This window comes from Corythoichthys intestinalis, chromosome 8 (assembly GCF_030265065.1).
Source record: "Corythoichthys intestinalis isolate RoL2023-P3 chromosome 8, ASM3026506v1, whole genome shotgun sequence".
Classification (NCBI taxonomy): Eukaryota; Metazoa; Chordata; class Actinopteri; order Syngnathiformes; family Syngnathidae; genus Corythoichthys; species Corythoichthys intestinalis.
This window is the reverse complement of record NC_080402.1, coordinates 7,726,920-7,742,351: the sequence shown is the minus strand read 5'-3', so window position 1 is coordinate 7,742,351 and position 15,432 is coordinate 7,726,920. Positions and strand designations below refer to the sequence as shown.

Below are 15,432 nucleotides of genomic sequence, written 5' to 3'. Positions count from 1 at the left end.
GACATTTTGTCTGTAACGTTAAATACAATTAGAAAACGATTTAATGAAAAAATATACATATATCAAAAATAGGCATGTCCGATATTTTTTTGCCGATTCCGATACTTTGAAAATGACGTGACGTCAGACCCGATCGATCGGGATCTTTAATTAAAATTGAAGTTAATGTAAACATTTCCTTTTTCTAATTTTTTAATAATAAAGATATACAGTGGGGAGAACAAGTATTTGATACACTGCCAATGGGTTTTCCCATTGGCAGTGTATCAAATACTTGTTCTCCCCACTGTAAGTAACATACATTCAGAAAAATAAGTACAAAAGACTTATATTATGCAGAGTGAAATGGAATGTATTTTGAAGATCGCGCAAACATTGACTTTTTTAAATCATAAGGAAATGAATAAGTAGCCTAACATAAACGAACAAATATAAGTCCAAAGTGCACATTGACAGCTCAGATGTTCTGAACCTCCCCATCAGAGTAAATAAAACTAAATATGATAATTAAGCCTCCTCAACTCTTTCGTTGCTCTTAAAGATTTGATCCATTTTATGTTGCATTGCCTTTTTTTGTCGCATCAATTCAACAAGCTTTTTTTTTTTTTTTTTTGCTGTTCCAGAAAACATGCACATTTGAACCAATCAGAGCTAACCATCTCTGCTGATCACATGTCAGTAAGTCAGCCAATTGAACGGATAAATGAGTCCAGGCGTTTTGCTTTGCTGCGTGCATTCGCACATTGACGTGACTTATCATCGTCAGACTCGGATAACTGCAGCAGCTGGGGAAACCTCCGTGCCGTCCGTGGAATGAAATCAATAATAAATATTGGTGGAAACGGATTACGCTACACAAGCACTTTATGATGCTTGTTGTTAACACTTGTGTATGTAAATCTGATGTTGGTACATTGTTTTGTTCTTGGAGCTAGAACGCATGTGTGGCAGCTTAGCATTATTTTATTTTTTATTTTTTTTTTTCATAGCGTTTTGACCGTTGCTGCCATATTTTCGGAATCAAAGCACCGTGTTCTGGCCCACTTTCACCCCTGAATATATCTCCAAAAGTTATTTTGTTTGAACTCTAACTACTAGTGTGTAAAGGATGACTGAAAAGCAGAACAGTGTTAATTGCAGGTCATGTTGTGGCAATATCCCGCTTCACTTGGCTTTCAGCCTTCGGTTTACTGGATCTGTGTGTGAAAGTGGCTAAAAATAAATTGCGACTGCCTGTAAAAGTTGACATTTGTACATGTTCCTGAACTGTAAAGCGTCTGTGTCACTTTTGATCTAAGTGACTCACAACGTTATTTTACTTTGGCTAACTTTTGGACCAATTCTATACGTATTACCGCAAATGTTTCACTACCATTGCTAATGGTAGACGTTTATGTGGCGTCCAGTCATCTTCAGCTTTGAATTTAAACCAGTTTAGCGCTTGTAAACATCATTGGCAGCAATTAATTAAATTAAAACATGTTTTGCAATGTTTAGCACTGGTAGACGTCCAAACTATTTGAAGTGAGAGGGTGAACGAACGTTCATTTGTTGTCACCTTCCCACTTCAAATTAATTAGACATCTGTCGCTTTTTGACATCAATCGCTTTCAATGGCATCCAATGAGTTAAAGTGAATGTAAAACTTTAAGGTCACCGTAACAAACACAAACTTTCATGTCAATTAGGGGGCCACTAAATGTTGTTCCGCGGGCCTAAATTGGCCCGCATTACTTACATTTGAGAACCCTGTGTGACCTTTTTTTCCCCGCTTTTTTTCTTTTTTTTAATCAGAAGAGCAAGGAAAGATAGCAAGAAAGTGGGAGAGCAATCTTACCTTTGAGTAAAAGGGAAGGTCATCATTTCTTGAAGCTTCATTCCTGGAAAATGCGGAGGGGAAAAAAAACATGTTGATGGCTTCAATCCAGTGGATCAGTGTACCGTATAAACACAACAGCGCAAATCTGCGGGTGGCAGGCACACGCTCATCCACTGAAAACAAGATTATTCAAGCCAATTTTTTTTCCTTCAAGGTGCTCACCTTTTCTTATAAAACTCCATGAAGCTGGGCCTGGTTCTCCCAAATGTTGGCGAATTGCAACAGGATTCCTTCAATGTGAATTCATCAGGAGGGGTTAATAAAAAACTTCAAAATGTGCTATGATAGACAGCCTCTGACATTAAATGATGGTAGACAATATTTTGTACACAAATCTATTGAAAAATGTGACAGAATTGTGAGCGGATTACAACTAGATACAGTGTGGAGAACAAGTATTTGACACACTGCCAATGGGAAAACCCATTGGCAGTGTGTCAAATACTTGTTCTCCCCACTGTATGTACCAAAAGCAAAATTTTTGGCCGAAAACCGACAACCGAAAGGCCGACTAAAACACATGTATACAATTAATTTTTTATTCCCTTTTTTTGAAATAAAAAATATTTGATTTTAGGGCAAAAAGTATTTAGTCAACCACCAATTGTGCAAGTTCTCCTACTTGAAAAGATTAGAGAGGCCTGTAATTGTCAACATTGGTAAACCTCAACCATGACAGACAGAATGTGTAAAAAAAAAAAAAAAAAAAAAAAAATCACGTTGTTTGATTTTTGTGACGTGACAACGCAATACGCGCCTTTGGGAATCGTTAAAGGGATCGTTAAGGCTTTTTCATTGTGATGTCAAGGCCTCGAAACACTAGGAACCGGTTCGGAATTGGAATCGGATTTCGATTCCCATCCCTAATCTCAGCTACTCTCAAGTTTAACCCTTTTAACACCTAAGCCTATTTTGGCCGAATTTGCATGCATTTTATGTTGTCTTTATATTTCAAAGAAAAAATTGTTTACAATGGCCAAGTTGGGTCCCTTTTTCAGGACACCTTGAACTTCATGTCCAAACTGTTGTTTTCTTCACTGACCAATTATAGTCCACATTTTGGACCCAAAAAGAAAAAAAAAAAATCCCAAATTTTTTTTTCAAAATTTGTAATGTTGACGTCCCATTGACAACCAAACATGCTCGACCAACCGTTTTGAAGCTTGATATTATTTATTCAACTTGTTAGGATAAACATTCAATAGAAAAAAAATAAGATTGAATAGTTTTATGCTTGACGATTCAACACAAACAGCAGGTATGGTCATAGGCGTTTTTGGCATTTACACATACTATGGTAAAAAACAGGTTATATACAGTGCAAAATAGTGAGAAAAAAATATATATATATATCATCTAACACACAAAGGGTTTGGAGGATATCTCTGTGAAGTTAAGTGTTGTACCCATCACCTTATCAAAAGTATATACATACATGCAATCAAGCTTCTCGAACACACATCTACATAAAAATTGAAAAGATTATAGTGGAGAAAAAAATATCACTGAAAAAAAGTATTTTAAAAAATACTGACAAGTAGTTCAGTTCAATTCAAATTTTTCAGGCATACGACCCAATAAAGTTTTTTTTTTTTGCACACTCAATAAAGCTTCTTCTTGATCAGCTCACGGAACTGCGTCACACACAACGTCACACTGCCTACTCTTTCACCGTTTGCGTGCTGCTGTCACTTCTACTCGCCGAGACGCTGACTCATCCAAAGAAAACAACGACAAATACGGCTCATCTTCTTCCTTGAGTTAATGAAATAATGCATTAGCTTGCGCTTAATGTAGTTTTAGATTCATTCTGCACGTTTCAAAGTCGCTCGCTCAAACCAACCGGCCGTTGCTTGCTTCGCATGCCTCCCTTTCATTAGTTGGCGCCTTGCTCGGACATTTATTAAAAATGATCACATTCGGTTCGTCCTTCTTGACATCACAACGGCTCTTGGGATATGTAGTCTTCTGTGCTGCTTTCGGTTTTGAAAAAGGACAAGAAATTATGGAAATATGGAGATAGATACATGGTCCATGCAGCGTTTGAATGCATAATTATGAGTGCAATAAAACTATAAAACTCAAATGACATTATCTCCCATTTTTCTTGGTTGATTGACTTCAAATAAAAACTGGTGTGGACATCAACTTCCGCACTTTCAAATGAGTCCAACCAGCCGCACGTGGGTGACGTAATTACTAGAGCTGGGAATCTTTGGGCACCTAACGATTCGATTACGATTACGATTCAGATGCTCCGATTCGATTCTAAAACGATTATTGATGCACCCCCCCCTTTTAAAAAAATTTTTTTTTTAATTTTTTTAAAGTTTTGTACATTAGTTCCAAAATTGTTCAAAAATACTCTGAGGCTAAACCAAACTACTATTTCAGTATCAAGTTAACATATAGCAGTAAACAAATATACAAAAATAACAGTAAATAAAAAACTCCAGTGCCCATTCTGTATCAGCAGCTTTAAACTACATTCAATTAATTTAATGTTGTGAATCAACCGTTAAAGTTGTTAAAATTGCTCCCGTTAATCCATAATTTCCCTTTTGTCTACTTTCGACATGTGAAAGTTTTAAAACTATTTTAAAGATAGATTCAAGTCAATATTTTACCGATTTAGGAGTATTTTAGATAAAAAGTTAATTAGGTTTGCTTGGAAGGTTCGCTACAACAGCCTTGCAGGGAAGTGTACTGCTTTAAGATGGCGGCCGTTTACTACGTCCGCATCTAGCTTTTTGTAGATGTGCTGCAAACGCTACCGTTACCGTAGTGCATCTAGTCCTATATAAATGATATCTACCGTAACATTATGTGGATGACATACTTTTGTAGCAGCTTTTCAGCAGCAGTCAGGTATGTGGTTGTGTTTTTTTATCTCGTGGCATGAGTTGAGCTAGAGCCGTGAGTTGAGCATTGGCATTACCCGAGGGGCCGGGTAATGAGAAGCATGATGTTTAGCTACTCTCGCTCCGTTGCTCATTGACCGCGCGGCGCGCTGAGTGTGTTGTACTTCCGCTTTACTTGGCATATTTCAATAATCGGAATTTGGATGTTTGTGAATCGTTCTCGAATCTTCCACGGCCGAATCGCGAAAAATCTAAGAATCGGAAATTTTGCACACTTCTAGTAATTACAGCGTGACGGCGCTTCAAAGACGATATGCGTAAATGCATCGCTGCCGACACGTTCGGTGTTAAAGGGTTAATTAGTTTGCATCATTTTATTGCAATGTTTTTCCTTATTCAGATTTATTTCAAGACTACAGTTAGTTAGACTTCACTTTGATGGTTAATGCAGTTATTGCAATTTTGTTGTTTTATCACAATAGATTGGTTTATTTACATTTCAAAAACCAGAAGCCATTTACGAAAGTGATTGCACTTTAGTTTACATATTTATATGTTCAGATAAGAATTGAATGAGGCAAAATAACATGCTTTTTCTCTCAAATGTATTGTTATAATCATTTGTTTCAGATGTACTGTAATTATTTTCTGTATAAAGATTAATTTGGTGTTCAAAAAGTCTTTTTTCAAACTTGAGTCTTGAAAAAGAGGGGGTCGTCTTATAATCGGGCCAATACAGTACATCTTTGTTATGGTTCTTCTTGGAAAAAATTAATGCTGTTAAAAAAAATCTCATTTATCAATATATATAGCAATTAGCCCACCACAGCTTCAAAAAAATCTATGGGGAAACCATGAATTTGGATGGAATTAAATTGGCTAAAAAAAATGATATTTAAGTGTTTATTTTGCTCTGTATGTTTTGACACAAAATCTAAAATCATGTAGTAGTAAATGTTATAACAAATGTTTCTCTTCTATGATTCAGCCACTTGAGCGAACCTGGCACTGAAATATCATCATTCACTTCCAGTTCAAGAGAAAACTCACTGTGTGGGCGTCCTGGTTGAGCTGCGCCAGCGTAGGGTTGTGTTTCCACTTCCTGGCTTTCGGCCTTTGCGGCACCTGAGCGCTCTGTCCACCGTGCGATTCCACACTGACGTCGCCCGTGGGCACCCTGAAGCTTGTACCGCTCCAGTCTTCAAATGTCGGGATGTTCTCCTTGTTGGTGTCTGTTCTGTGAGGTTGAAAGGACAGAAGAGGCCTGCTTTGTGTCCTATCTGCTCTTCATAAAGCGTGACGTTAATAAGCTTTGCGCTGTTTAGCATTCCTGGCTAACTCTATTTACTGTCCACATGCTTCGTTTTGTGATAACCAATGTTCACGTGTGTTCAGTTTTCGTTGCCGTACCTGCTTCTGTTGAGCTGCGCGGAGGTGTCCTGCATTTCTCGCAGGTTACGTCGTCGCTGCCTCGCTGACAGAGCGAGCCGCCGCGAGGTCAACTCGACAAAGTCCGACGTTTGATGGACATCGAAGAGGTGCTGCTCAACCGCCAAACGGATTGTCCTGTTCAATATGCTGTTTAGGAGGTGACAAGGTGACATAAATATGCATCGACAGGTGAATACTGAATAGGCTCTAAGAGATATAACTTACCTAATGGCATCAGGTGTGTGAACTAGAGGGGGGTAGTGGGTACTGAAAAAAGAAGAAAGTGAAACTTAAGACCTTTTTAAGACCATTTAGAAAAGAGTTCAACGCCAATTCCAAACTCACATAAAAAAATAGAAACTGACAAACAATTTCACGCAATTCAGTACAATTTAAAATAGAAGGAATTTAAAGGGAACCACGGATAAAAAGACAGCGTTGTCAATACTTTACAAAACGAGCAGCAAAAGCATAATGAACAGGAAAGACTGGATGAGACGAGAGTAGGACAAAACCGGTGTTCTGCCAATATGTCCTACACCCGCGAAACGTCCTACAAGAGGCCAAAGTACTACTGTGCGCTTTCAGCTTGTTTTATTTAGATCAGGGGTGTCCAAACTTTTTGCAAAGGGGGCCAGATTTGGTGTGGTAAAAATGTTGGGGGGCGACCTTGGCTGACATCCTTTATCTAGAACAATATTTTTAAGCAAATTTTAGCAAGCCCTTCTTTGTGTCACATTTGCTTTATTATTTAATCAATAATTTCAACAATCTCGCAACAAGCATTTCTAGTTGTAGTTAAGTTTCAGCTTTCTAGTCCTTTTGAAATGGTAAATGGAGAGTACTTATATAGTGCTTTATCTACATTGTTACAATGGCCAAAGCGCTTTACATTAGCACACATTTACCCATTCACACCAGCATTCACACACCAATGGTGTTGCTGTCATGCAAGGCGCTGCCAACCCATTGGGGGCAAGTTAGGGTTCAGTGCCTTGCCCAAGGGCACTTCGCCAGTGGGCAATCATAGCCAGGAATCGAACCGCTGACGCTTCAGTCCCAGGACAATTCAAGCTACCAACTGCGCCACGGCAGCCTTTGACTCTCGGGCTCTTGCGAAATAGTGCTGCTGTGAAATTAAACTAGCTTTAAGTTGCTTAAATTTCTCGCTGCGTATCTTCCCTGAAATGTTGTCGTACATGTCAGCGTGTCTTGTTTAGTAATATTGCCTTACAGTGAACTCTTTAAAACAGCGACTGTCTCTTTGCAAATGAGGCAGACACAGTTGTTGCGTATTTTAGTGAAGAAATAGTCCAATTTCCACCTAACCTTGAAGCGTCGGCTGTCGCAGTCAACTTTCTTTTTTTTTTGTTGATTGTCGCCATTTTAGAAAATTGGGAGTTGAATGGAGAAAAAACACCTGTAACCTTTTTATGACTAACCTTTTTATGACCTTTCTTTTGACCTTTTTTGGTGACCCGAACTGGATCCACATATATAACTACACACATATAGCAATAACTGCACATTTATATAGCAATAACTGCCTTTGAGAGTGCCTTTAAGAGTAACTAACTGTGTGTTGCTGTTTTTGATGTGCACACATTCTTTTGGACTGACTGTACAACTTCTTATCAGGTTATGCCTGCCACTTTGACGCGGTTTAGCTTATTGCTATGGTTACCAAGATACCTGATACAAACCATCTGCTGCTAAAAAGTACAACGAGTGAACCAATCATATTTGGACACAAGACTCATCTCCTTAAGAGGTTGAGCAAAACATGTTAAGATTACCATTTTTGGGCAGGCAGTGTGCTTCCTGAGAGCAAGGGCTGGCCATCTCTGTTCTCACGTGGCATGTGCCAATAAAGAGCCGGACATTTCCGGGCCACGCCAGAGTCTGCCGTGGATTAACGTGTGATCGCTCGGTGTTGTTCCTTGGATACTCAGACCAGGAGCGTTGGCTCTCCGCTCATTGTCGACAGGTAGGAGCTTGATTCATTACCAGGGAACTCGTTGTGCTTTAACTGTGGCGTGGGGATGTTTTAGCTTCGACAACTAATATATCTAGCGCCATCGTTTCTTGTACTTGTGTGTGTTTTAACTGCATCGTGGGGGTCTTAGGTGATAACAAGTGACAATTTAGACCTAGCGTTGTGGTTATTCTGTGTTATGCTTGTTTTTTGCTTGCCTTTGTGGGATTGTAATCAATAAACTTCATTTATTTGCAATTTCTAATCAGTAAACATTGTCTATTTCGCAAAAGTGTGCCTGTTGCTGACTCATTGCGAACCTTGACATTTCGTAAAACAGGAGTGAAGGGTCGCACGGGGTAATGTTGCTTGGAGTGCTGCTGCCTTTTAGTGGGTAAATGAGGAGCAGCATTTAGTGTGTAAGCTACTTCATATGCTGGTAGCAGTACTGCTGAGCAATTTATTAAGTCTGTGTGCGAGCCAGACGTTACTGATTTTATGACAGATGCTGGGGGCCGGATGAAATTTGACCACGGGCCGCATTTGGTCCCCGGGCCGGACTTTGGACATGTCTGATTTAGATCCATCCAGGCCGAATGTACTAAACATGCCTTAAGAAAATACTTAAAACATAGTAATATCAAATAAGGTTGGTTGAAGCATGCTACGTTACTAATGTGGTCAACGGATCAACAATCTGCTTTAAAACTACAACAACAAAACACAATGCTTAAAAATATGAGCGGGAAACACATGCAAAAAGTATTTTGAGGTAATAAATAGGTAATAAAAGACTCAATAAAAACACAAATAGCAAGTATCGCCGCATTTAACCAATGCGCGCATGTGTAGATGTCTTGCCATGTAGAGGGAATTGCAGAACACCGGTAGTTTTCATGTGGCAAGTTCGGCTGTGACAGTGACAGCTGCCGACATTGCACTGTCGCGGCATGCAGGTAGCGTTTAAGACCACACTGTTTAGTAACATTAACTAACACCACAAGGACCATGTTATTTTTTTCTACATCGATAGTATGTATATTTTTTATCGATCTATTAGCTGCAATCAGTAACAAATCCTCAGATGAAAACAAACAAATCTGTTACGTCCGCAAATGTGGAAGAAAGTTCACAACAATAACAGAGGGATTACGTAAAAGGGTTTATTGAACACACAAAAAAACACGTGATCGCCCGTGACAGTAGGTCATGATCAATTAAAAAAAAAAAAAAACGATGTAAAACCGCGGTGAGAGGCAGACGAACGAAAAAACTAAAGCAAGGATGCAACCACAAACTGCCAAATGGCAGAAAGTCAATATCTTGGCAACCGCCTAGGATCGGTTTAAAGACACTGCTGATGAGTAGGAATTGGATGCAGAACGACGTCGGAAAGTCATCACACAGCTTTGTAACAAAACAATCTGAATAGCAGCAGTATGTGACAAAATCATGCCAGTCGTCGTACTAGCTTTACTAGTATAGAGTACAGCTATTCTCAGAGTCCAGCCCAGTCCAACCGTGCCATCACCCCTAGCGTGCATTGCGAGGGTAAAACATGACGCCCTCCGTAGGTCAAAACATGTACTAAATATTGTAGGTTTTTAAATCAATGGCAATATTTTATGTGTTTCTAAAAACATTTTAGTAAAAGAGAAGAATTGTTGAGCATTAGAGCCTACAAGTCTTAGTCCGTGGTTCCCTTTAAGACCTAGTTGAAATAAAATGCCTTTTTTAGATACTTTGTCTAGATTAGGAAATTTAAGACTTAAGATTTTTAAGAACCCTAGCCTAGCACACTAGATCGATTGTTCCTGAAAAATAAAAGATGCACTTTTCTCTTTTTACAGGTTCTTTTATTCTCTTAATAAGAGATGACAACACACAATTAAGGAACAATAGATTACACAAAACAATTTGAGATAAATCCAATTGAGACCATTTTCATGGGAAGAACCTTTAAATAAATATGTGGCTGGTGATTGGATGATGGCTCCTCTCATGGCACTCATGACAGACAAATGCACATTAAGTCACAGTATGACATATTGGTTAAATGGAAGAGTGAAAACACTGTTTCCTGTCAAAAAGGCTTTTCGTGATGTTTTTTCCTATTCTTTAAATGGGTAAAATTAAGCGTCTTTCCGACAAAATTGTAGAAAAAATGAGTTCTCCAAGAACCGCTTTGCACGATGCCATTGTAGTTTCTTCCTGGTCACGTTTGCAGCTCCCGCCTCTTTCCCCTGATTGACTCGGTCATCAGATAGCCGCAAAGTGATTAGACACTTGAGGGAAACGGAACTGTATTACGAATCAATGAATCAGGCGGGACCTGTAGAAGTGTAATGATAACCAATCGATGTATCCATCCAGATTGATATATGCAAGGATCCAATCCGATTGATGGCCTCCCAGTCCAAATGGATTGGGCGTCTATCGCAGTTGATGACAGTTTATGATTTCAGTGTTTCTAGGAATGTATAAATCAAACAGGGAAGCGCTGACTTTTTAAAAAACGTCAGCTGACCTGTGACAAATCTTCCACAAACACTAATGTTTACAGTAAACAGCATAGCTTGGCACAGGGCTGATGAAGGAAGTGATTTGAAAGGATTGACGACATTCAGTATGAAGGTGACAGCTTCTGACGAATATGGAAATATGTCTCGTCAACACCCCTTAAGAAATACCTTACAACATAAAACAGGTTAATGGCTTACCAGTGTTGACTTAACCTTTGACTGTAATTGCTTATAAGGTGGCAAAATTAAGCTACGCGTGTAACTTAAGGAGCCATTCATGCTTTCATCTTTCAGGCTAACATGCAAGTTGAATAAGAGTGCGGTAATGTACAGTAGCCGCTTGATCACGCTTGTGCAGTGTAACCCGGGCCAGCCACTCATCTGCTAATCCTGTGTTACACCATCGCGGCATGTTAGCCAGCGAATCCATCTATGTTAACCACTCAGTGGAAGAATAACATAATAACCAGTGGGCAGAAGTTAAAAGAAAACTTGGACAGTGCAAGTGTCTATAGAACACACTGAATGTAGATGGATGGAGTTAACTGTTTGTGTGCGGTGTATTTGCTAGCAAGCCATTTTGCATTCTGGGGACAGTCGAACTGTTTCATCATGACTCATGTACAAAAAAAATCAGTACAAACAAAACGAAGTAACTGACCGACAATCGTCCTAAAGACAAATGATATGACCGACTCAAATATAAACCAACAAATGGACAGCCAGATCAACAAACTAAAGCAGTCCCGACTAGTCGACGATGTCGACGTCATCGATGACGTAAATGCGCCGACGGGCAAAACATATCGTCGACGGGTAAAAAAAAATTACATTCGGATAAAGTTTAGAATGGTGGGCGCTCGCGATACAAGCGGTTGGTACTGGCACCCTCAAGGGGGCCGCTGTTATTTCAATGTGACCGGCGTTGTCAGATTGAGCAAAGAGGAAGAAAGTGGGCGAGCGAGAGAGAGGGAGCGAGCTCAGTGAGTTGGAATAGTGCGCGGGTAGCGCCGAGTTGAGTGGCTGCATCCCCCACGTTCGTTTTGGTCAATAAAAGTATCCATAAAGAGTCATCCGACGCCTCTCGGTGTTTTTATGCACACCGCCGCCTTCCTAAGGAGGAAATCGGACGAACCTGGACGAACCGACGACAACGAGCCACGTGAATCGCCGGTTCACTTCTCACTACGGCAAGGAGTTGAAAACACTGCCAATTACCAAAAAGGGCAGAATTGGTAACTCGTGAAAGCGGCATAAAGCCAAAAAAGCGGACTGGAATAGCCAGAGACTATAATTATTTCAAGGAAAATATGGAGGGTGCCACTTTGTGTACTCTTTGCTTAGCTGAGCTCGCATACCACGGTAGCACGTCGGCTATGAACGAACACTTGAAGCGCCGTCACCCAAGTGTAATTTTCGAAGACAACAAGAAACAACAAGCTAGCGGATTGTAAGTCCATACAACTTTCGAACAATTTTTTTTAATGGAAGCCTTTATGTGCGTCGTATCAACGTGCATTTTTGTTTGATGAAATAATATATATATATATATATATATATATATATATATATATATATATATATATATATATATATATATATATATAATATAATTATATAATATATATTTTTTAATATTATTAAATTCATTAGGATCATGGAAGCTCCCACTTGGTGAAAATATATACATATATCGTGTATATACATAATATAATAAAAATATATTTGGAAACAGAACTGGCCTGCTTACTGTAATCCATGACACCACTAATGTTAGTTACTTAATATTATAAAGTATTAATGTGTATATACTAGGGCTGTCAAATTTTTAATCGAGTTAATTACAGCTTAAAAATTAATTAATCGTAATTAATCGCAATTAATCGCAATTCAAACCATCTATAAAATATGTCATATTTTTCTGTAAAAATTATTGTTGGAATGGAAAGATAAGACACAAGATGGATATATACATTCAACATACGGTACATAGGGACTGTATTTGTTTATTATAACAATAAATCAACAAGATGGCATTAACATTATTAACATTCTGTTAAAGCGATCCATGGATAGAAAGACTTTGTAGTTCTTAAAAGATAAATGTTACTACAAGTTATAGAAATTTTATATTAAAACCTCTCTTCATGTTTTCGTTTTAATAAAATTTGTAAAAATTTCAATCAAAAAATAAACTAGTAGCCCGCCATTGTTGATGTCAATAATTACTTACACAATGCTCATGGGTGCTGAAGCCTATAAAATCAGTCGCACCCAAGCGCCAGCAGAGGGTGGCAAAACTCCATAAAACACAATTAACATGTGGGCATTTCTCTGTACTGTCATATAAATCTGTCTGAGCGGGGCATGTGCGTTAATTGTGTCAAATATTTTAACGTGATTAATTTAAAAAATTAATTACCGCCCGTTAACGCGATAATTTTGACAGCCCTAGTATATAAATATAGTAGTATACTATAAAATTAATACTATATATTTAATTTTTGTTACTGTGTGCCTTTCATTCAAAATAGTTATGGTAATATTTCAGTGTGCCCTCTACTTATCTATTTTCAGGTTAAAACAAAAAACAAAAGTTGAACAGTTTTTCCCATCCCCCAAAAATGCGGAATGCACACCAGAAAAAGCATCTGAACTCACACAAAGTATTCTGAAAATGGTTGTCTGGGACATTGCAATTCATTTTAAGATTTAGAACAATATAGACAATGACATACCACAAACAGAGTAAGAGTTGTTTTGACTCCTGTTAAAGAGGTGAAGTCACAGTGTTCCCGTTTACATTTTTTTTGCACTAGTTAATGCCAGCAGCATTTGACCTCATTGTTTGTGATTTATTATTGGTATTTATGTTATTTATTTATATGTTAATAAAGAATTTAGGTGTTCCGAAATGTTTTTTGTGAATTAATAAGCTTGGACAAAAATGTCATTATTAAAGTAGTAAAAAATAAAATAAAATTATTAGATTAGTCGACTAATCGTAAAAATAGTCGGCTGACTAATCGGGAGGAAATTAGTCGTTTGGGACAGCCCTACAACAAACAGAAAAATTAACAAAGCAATGGATGGACAGAAAAATGGACTGACCAAATAAGGAACATACGGAGAGATCGATCAACGGACAGGAAAATAATTGATAGATAGATGGGCTTACGATCCTACAAACCATCCGATCAACAGCATATAACCCGCAAATAAACCCGGGCGGGGTGATACTGTATTTTTCAGACTACAAGCTGCACTTAGTTATGCTCTCCCTGACACTTATCCACAAGTAAGACTTGTATATATTAGACATGTGCCGATTTCCAGTTTCAAGGTATACCGTGGTATGAAAACGTCAAGGTTTCAAAACCACAAAAATTTTCCATTATACCATCCCTAAGTTATTAGCTATTTTTAATGTCCCAAAAATGCATGGAGAAATCCCTCGCTTGCAGCTGTCAGCTGTGCTCCACGATGGCCGGAGGAGGTGAAACTCCTGAATTTTTCCCCCCATGGAAGAAAACGAAACCGCTGGTATGGGAATACTTCGGCTACAGAAAAGTTAAAGATGGCCGCGGAAGAATGACGCCAATGCCGTAGCGGTTCCCGTTCTCGCATTGATTTTTTTCGCAACGTTTCAAAATGCATGCATGGTACGAAAAATATAATATTTACGTTGAATCCTTGAACAAATCACTCCTGAGAGAAACCTTCCAATTTGTATGCGGTACAGCTTTCTTAAATCTTTCAAAATCCAAATTTAAACTCTGCTTTGACATGACAGTGTGCTGCCTTCGACTGACTATTACTAAATGAAGATTCAAACTAGGCCCCCTATGGTAAGGCGTCGCGCAAAGAATGACGAAGTGTCACGTCAATAGTAATTAAGTCTATGCTTGTACATGTTAAAATATTCGTAAGTTCTTGAAAGTTCTTAAATGTTTTTTCAGATGTAACAGACATCACCGAAGCATGTGATGCTACGTATAGTTGAAAATTAACCATTAGTGTGTTACGTTAACATCCCAGAACAACTATTCAGTTAGTTGCTTCTTATTCTTTCGTAGTTTTTATTTTTATTATTATAATTATTATATTTCCAGATAAAATGAATGAGGACCTGATCATTGATTGTGGAGAAACCTGATTCAGAAATATCAGAGTCAACCTTTAGTTAATATTCACGTCCAATGTTATTAAAAAGTTACTATTAGGGTTGCGCCTCGTTTGAAATTGAACGGTTCCGATTCCGATTCCACATCTGATTCCGGTTCCGAACAATTCCCGATTCCGATTGTTTTAAGAGGCAGGGTCCAAAAAAAAAAAAAAAAAAAAAAAAAAAATACAGGGTCCAAAAAATTGCTTAGTTTATATTAAAGTCTTAACTTCTCGACGTTTTTTTAAAATTAAATGATTTTCTTACAGGGCTAATTATAACTTGTATATAAATATCAGTCTTTAAACTCGAGCAATTTTTTCCGCTCGGCATTCAGGGCTTCGAAACAAGGAATCGAAATTTTAAAATTCGAACGATTCCGGGAGCATCGGAGTGTTAGAACCGGGTCCCATCGATTCTCGATGCTCGATGCCCAACCTTAGTTACTATGCTGTAGTTTCTTGAGATTTCAGAACAGATTCTTTTTTTTTTTCTTTTCTTTCTTTGAACCCTTCCTGTTCAGCTGTTTGACACCGAGAATGGAAGTCTAAGTGTCACATAGAGAGTCTGACTCTGACATTCTCCCTTTGTGATCATTC

General features: G+C 38.3%; 1 protein-coding gene across 4 annotated transcripts in view; it reads right to left on the bottom strand.

The window, feature by feature from the left end:
* Positions 1-15,432, bottom strand: part of fam13a (family with sequence similarity 13 member A) — a 131,030-nt gene that overhangs the window by 46,675 nt on the left and 68,923 nt on the right. For all 4 annotated transcript variants that reach the window (XM_057842690.1, XM_057842694.1, XM_057842692.1 and 1 more), the window contains exons 9-13: positions 6,397-6,438; positions 6,151-6,318; positions 5,791-5,977; positions 2,042-2,109; positions 1,838-1,880 (exon numbers count right to left, since the gene is read on the bottom strand). In XM_057842690.1, coding sequence (XP_057698673.1) covers positions 1,838-1,880; positions 2,042-2,109; positions 5,791-5,977; positions 6,151-6,318; positions 6,397-6,438 — 508 coding nt within the window. The remainder of the gene's footprint in view (positions 1-1,837; positions 1,881-2,041; positions 2,110-5,790; positions 5,978-6,150; positions 6,319-6,396; positions 6,439-15,432) is intronic.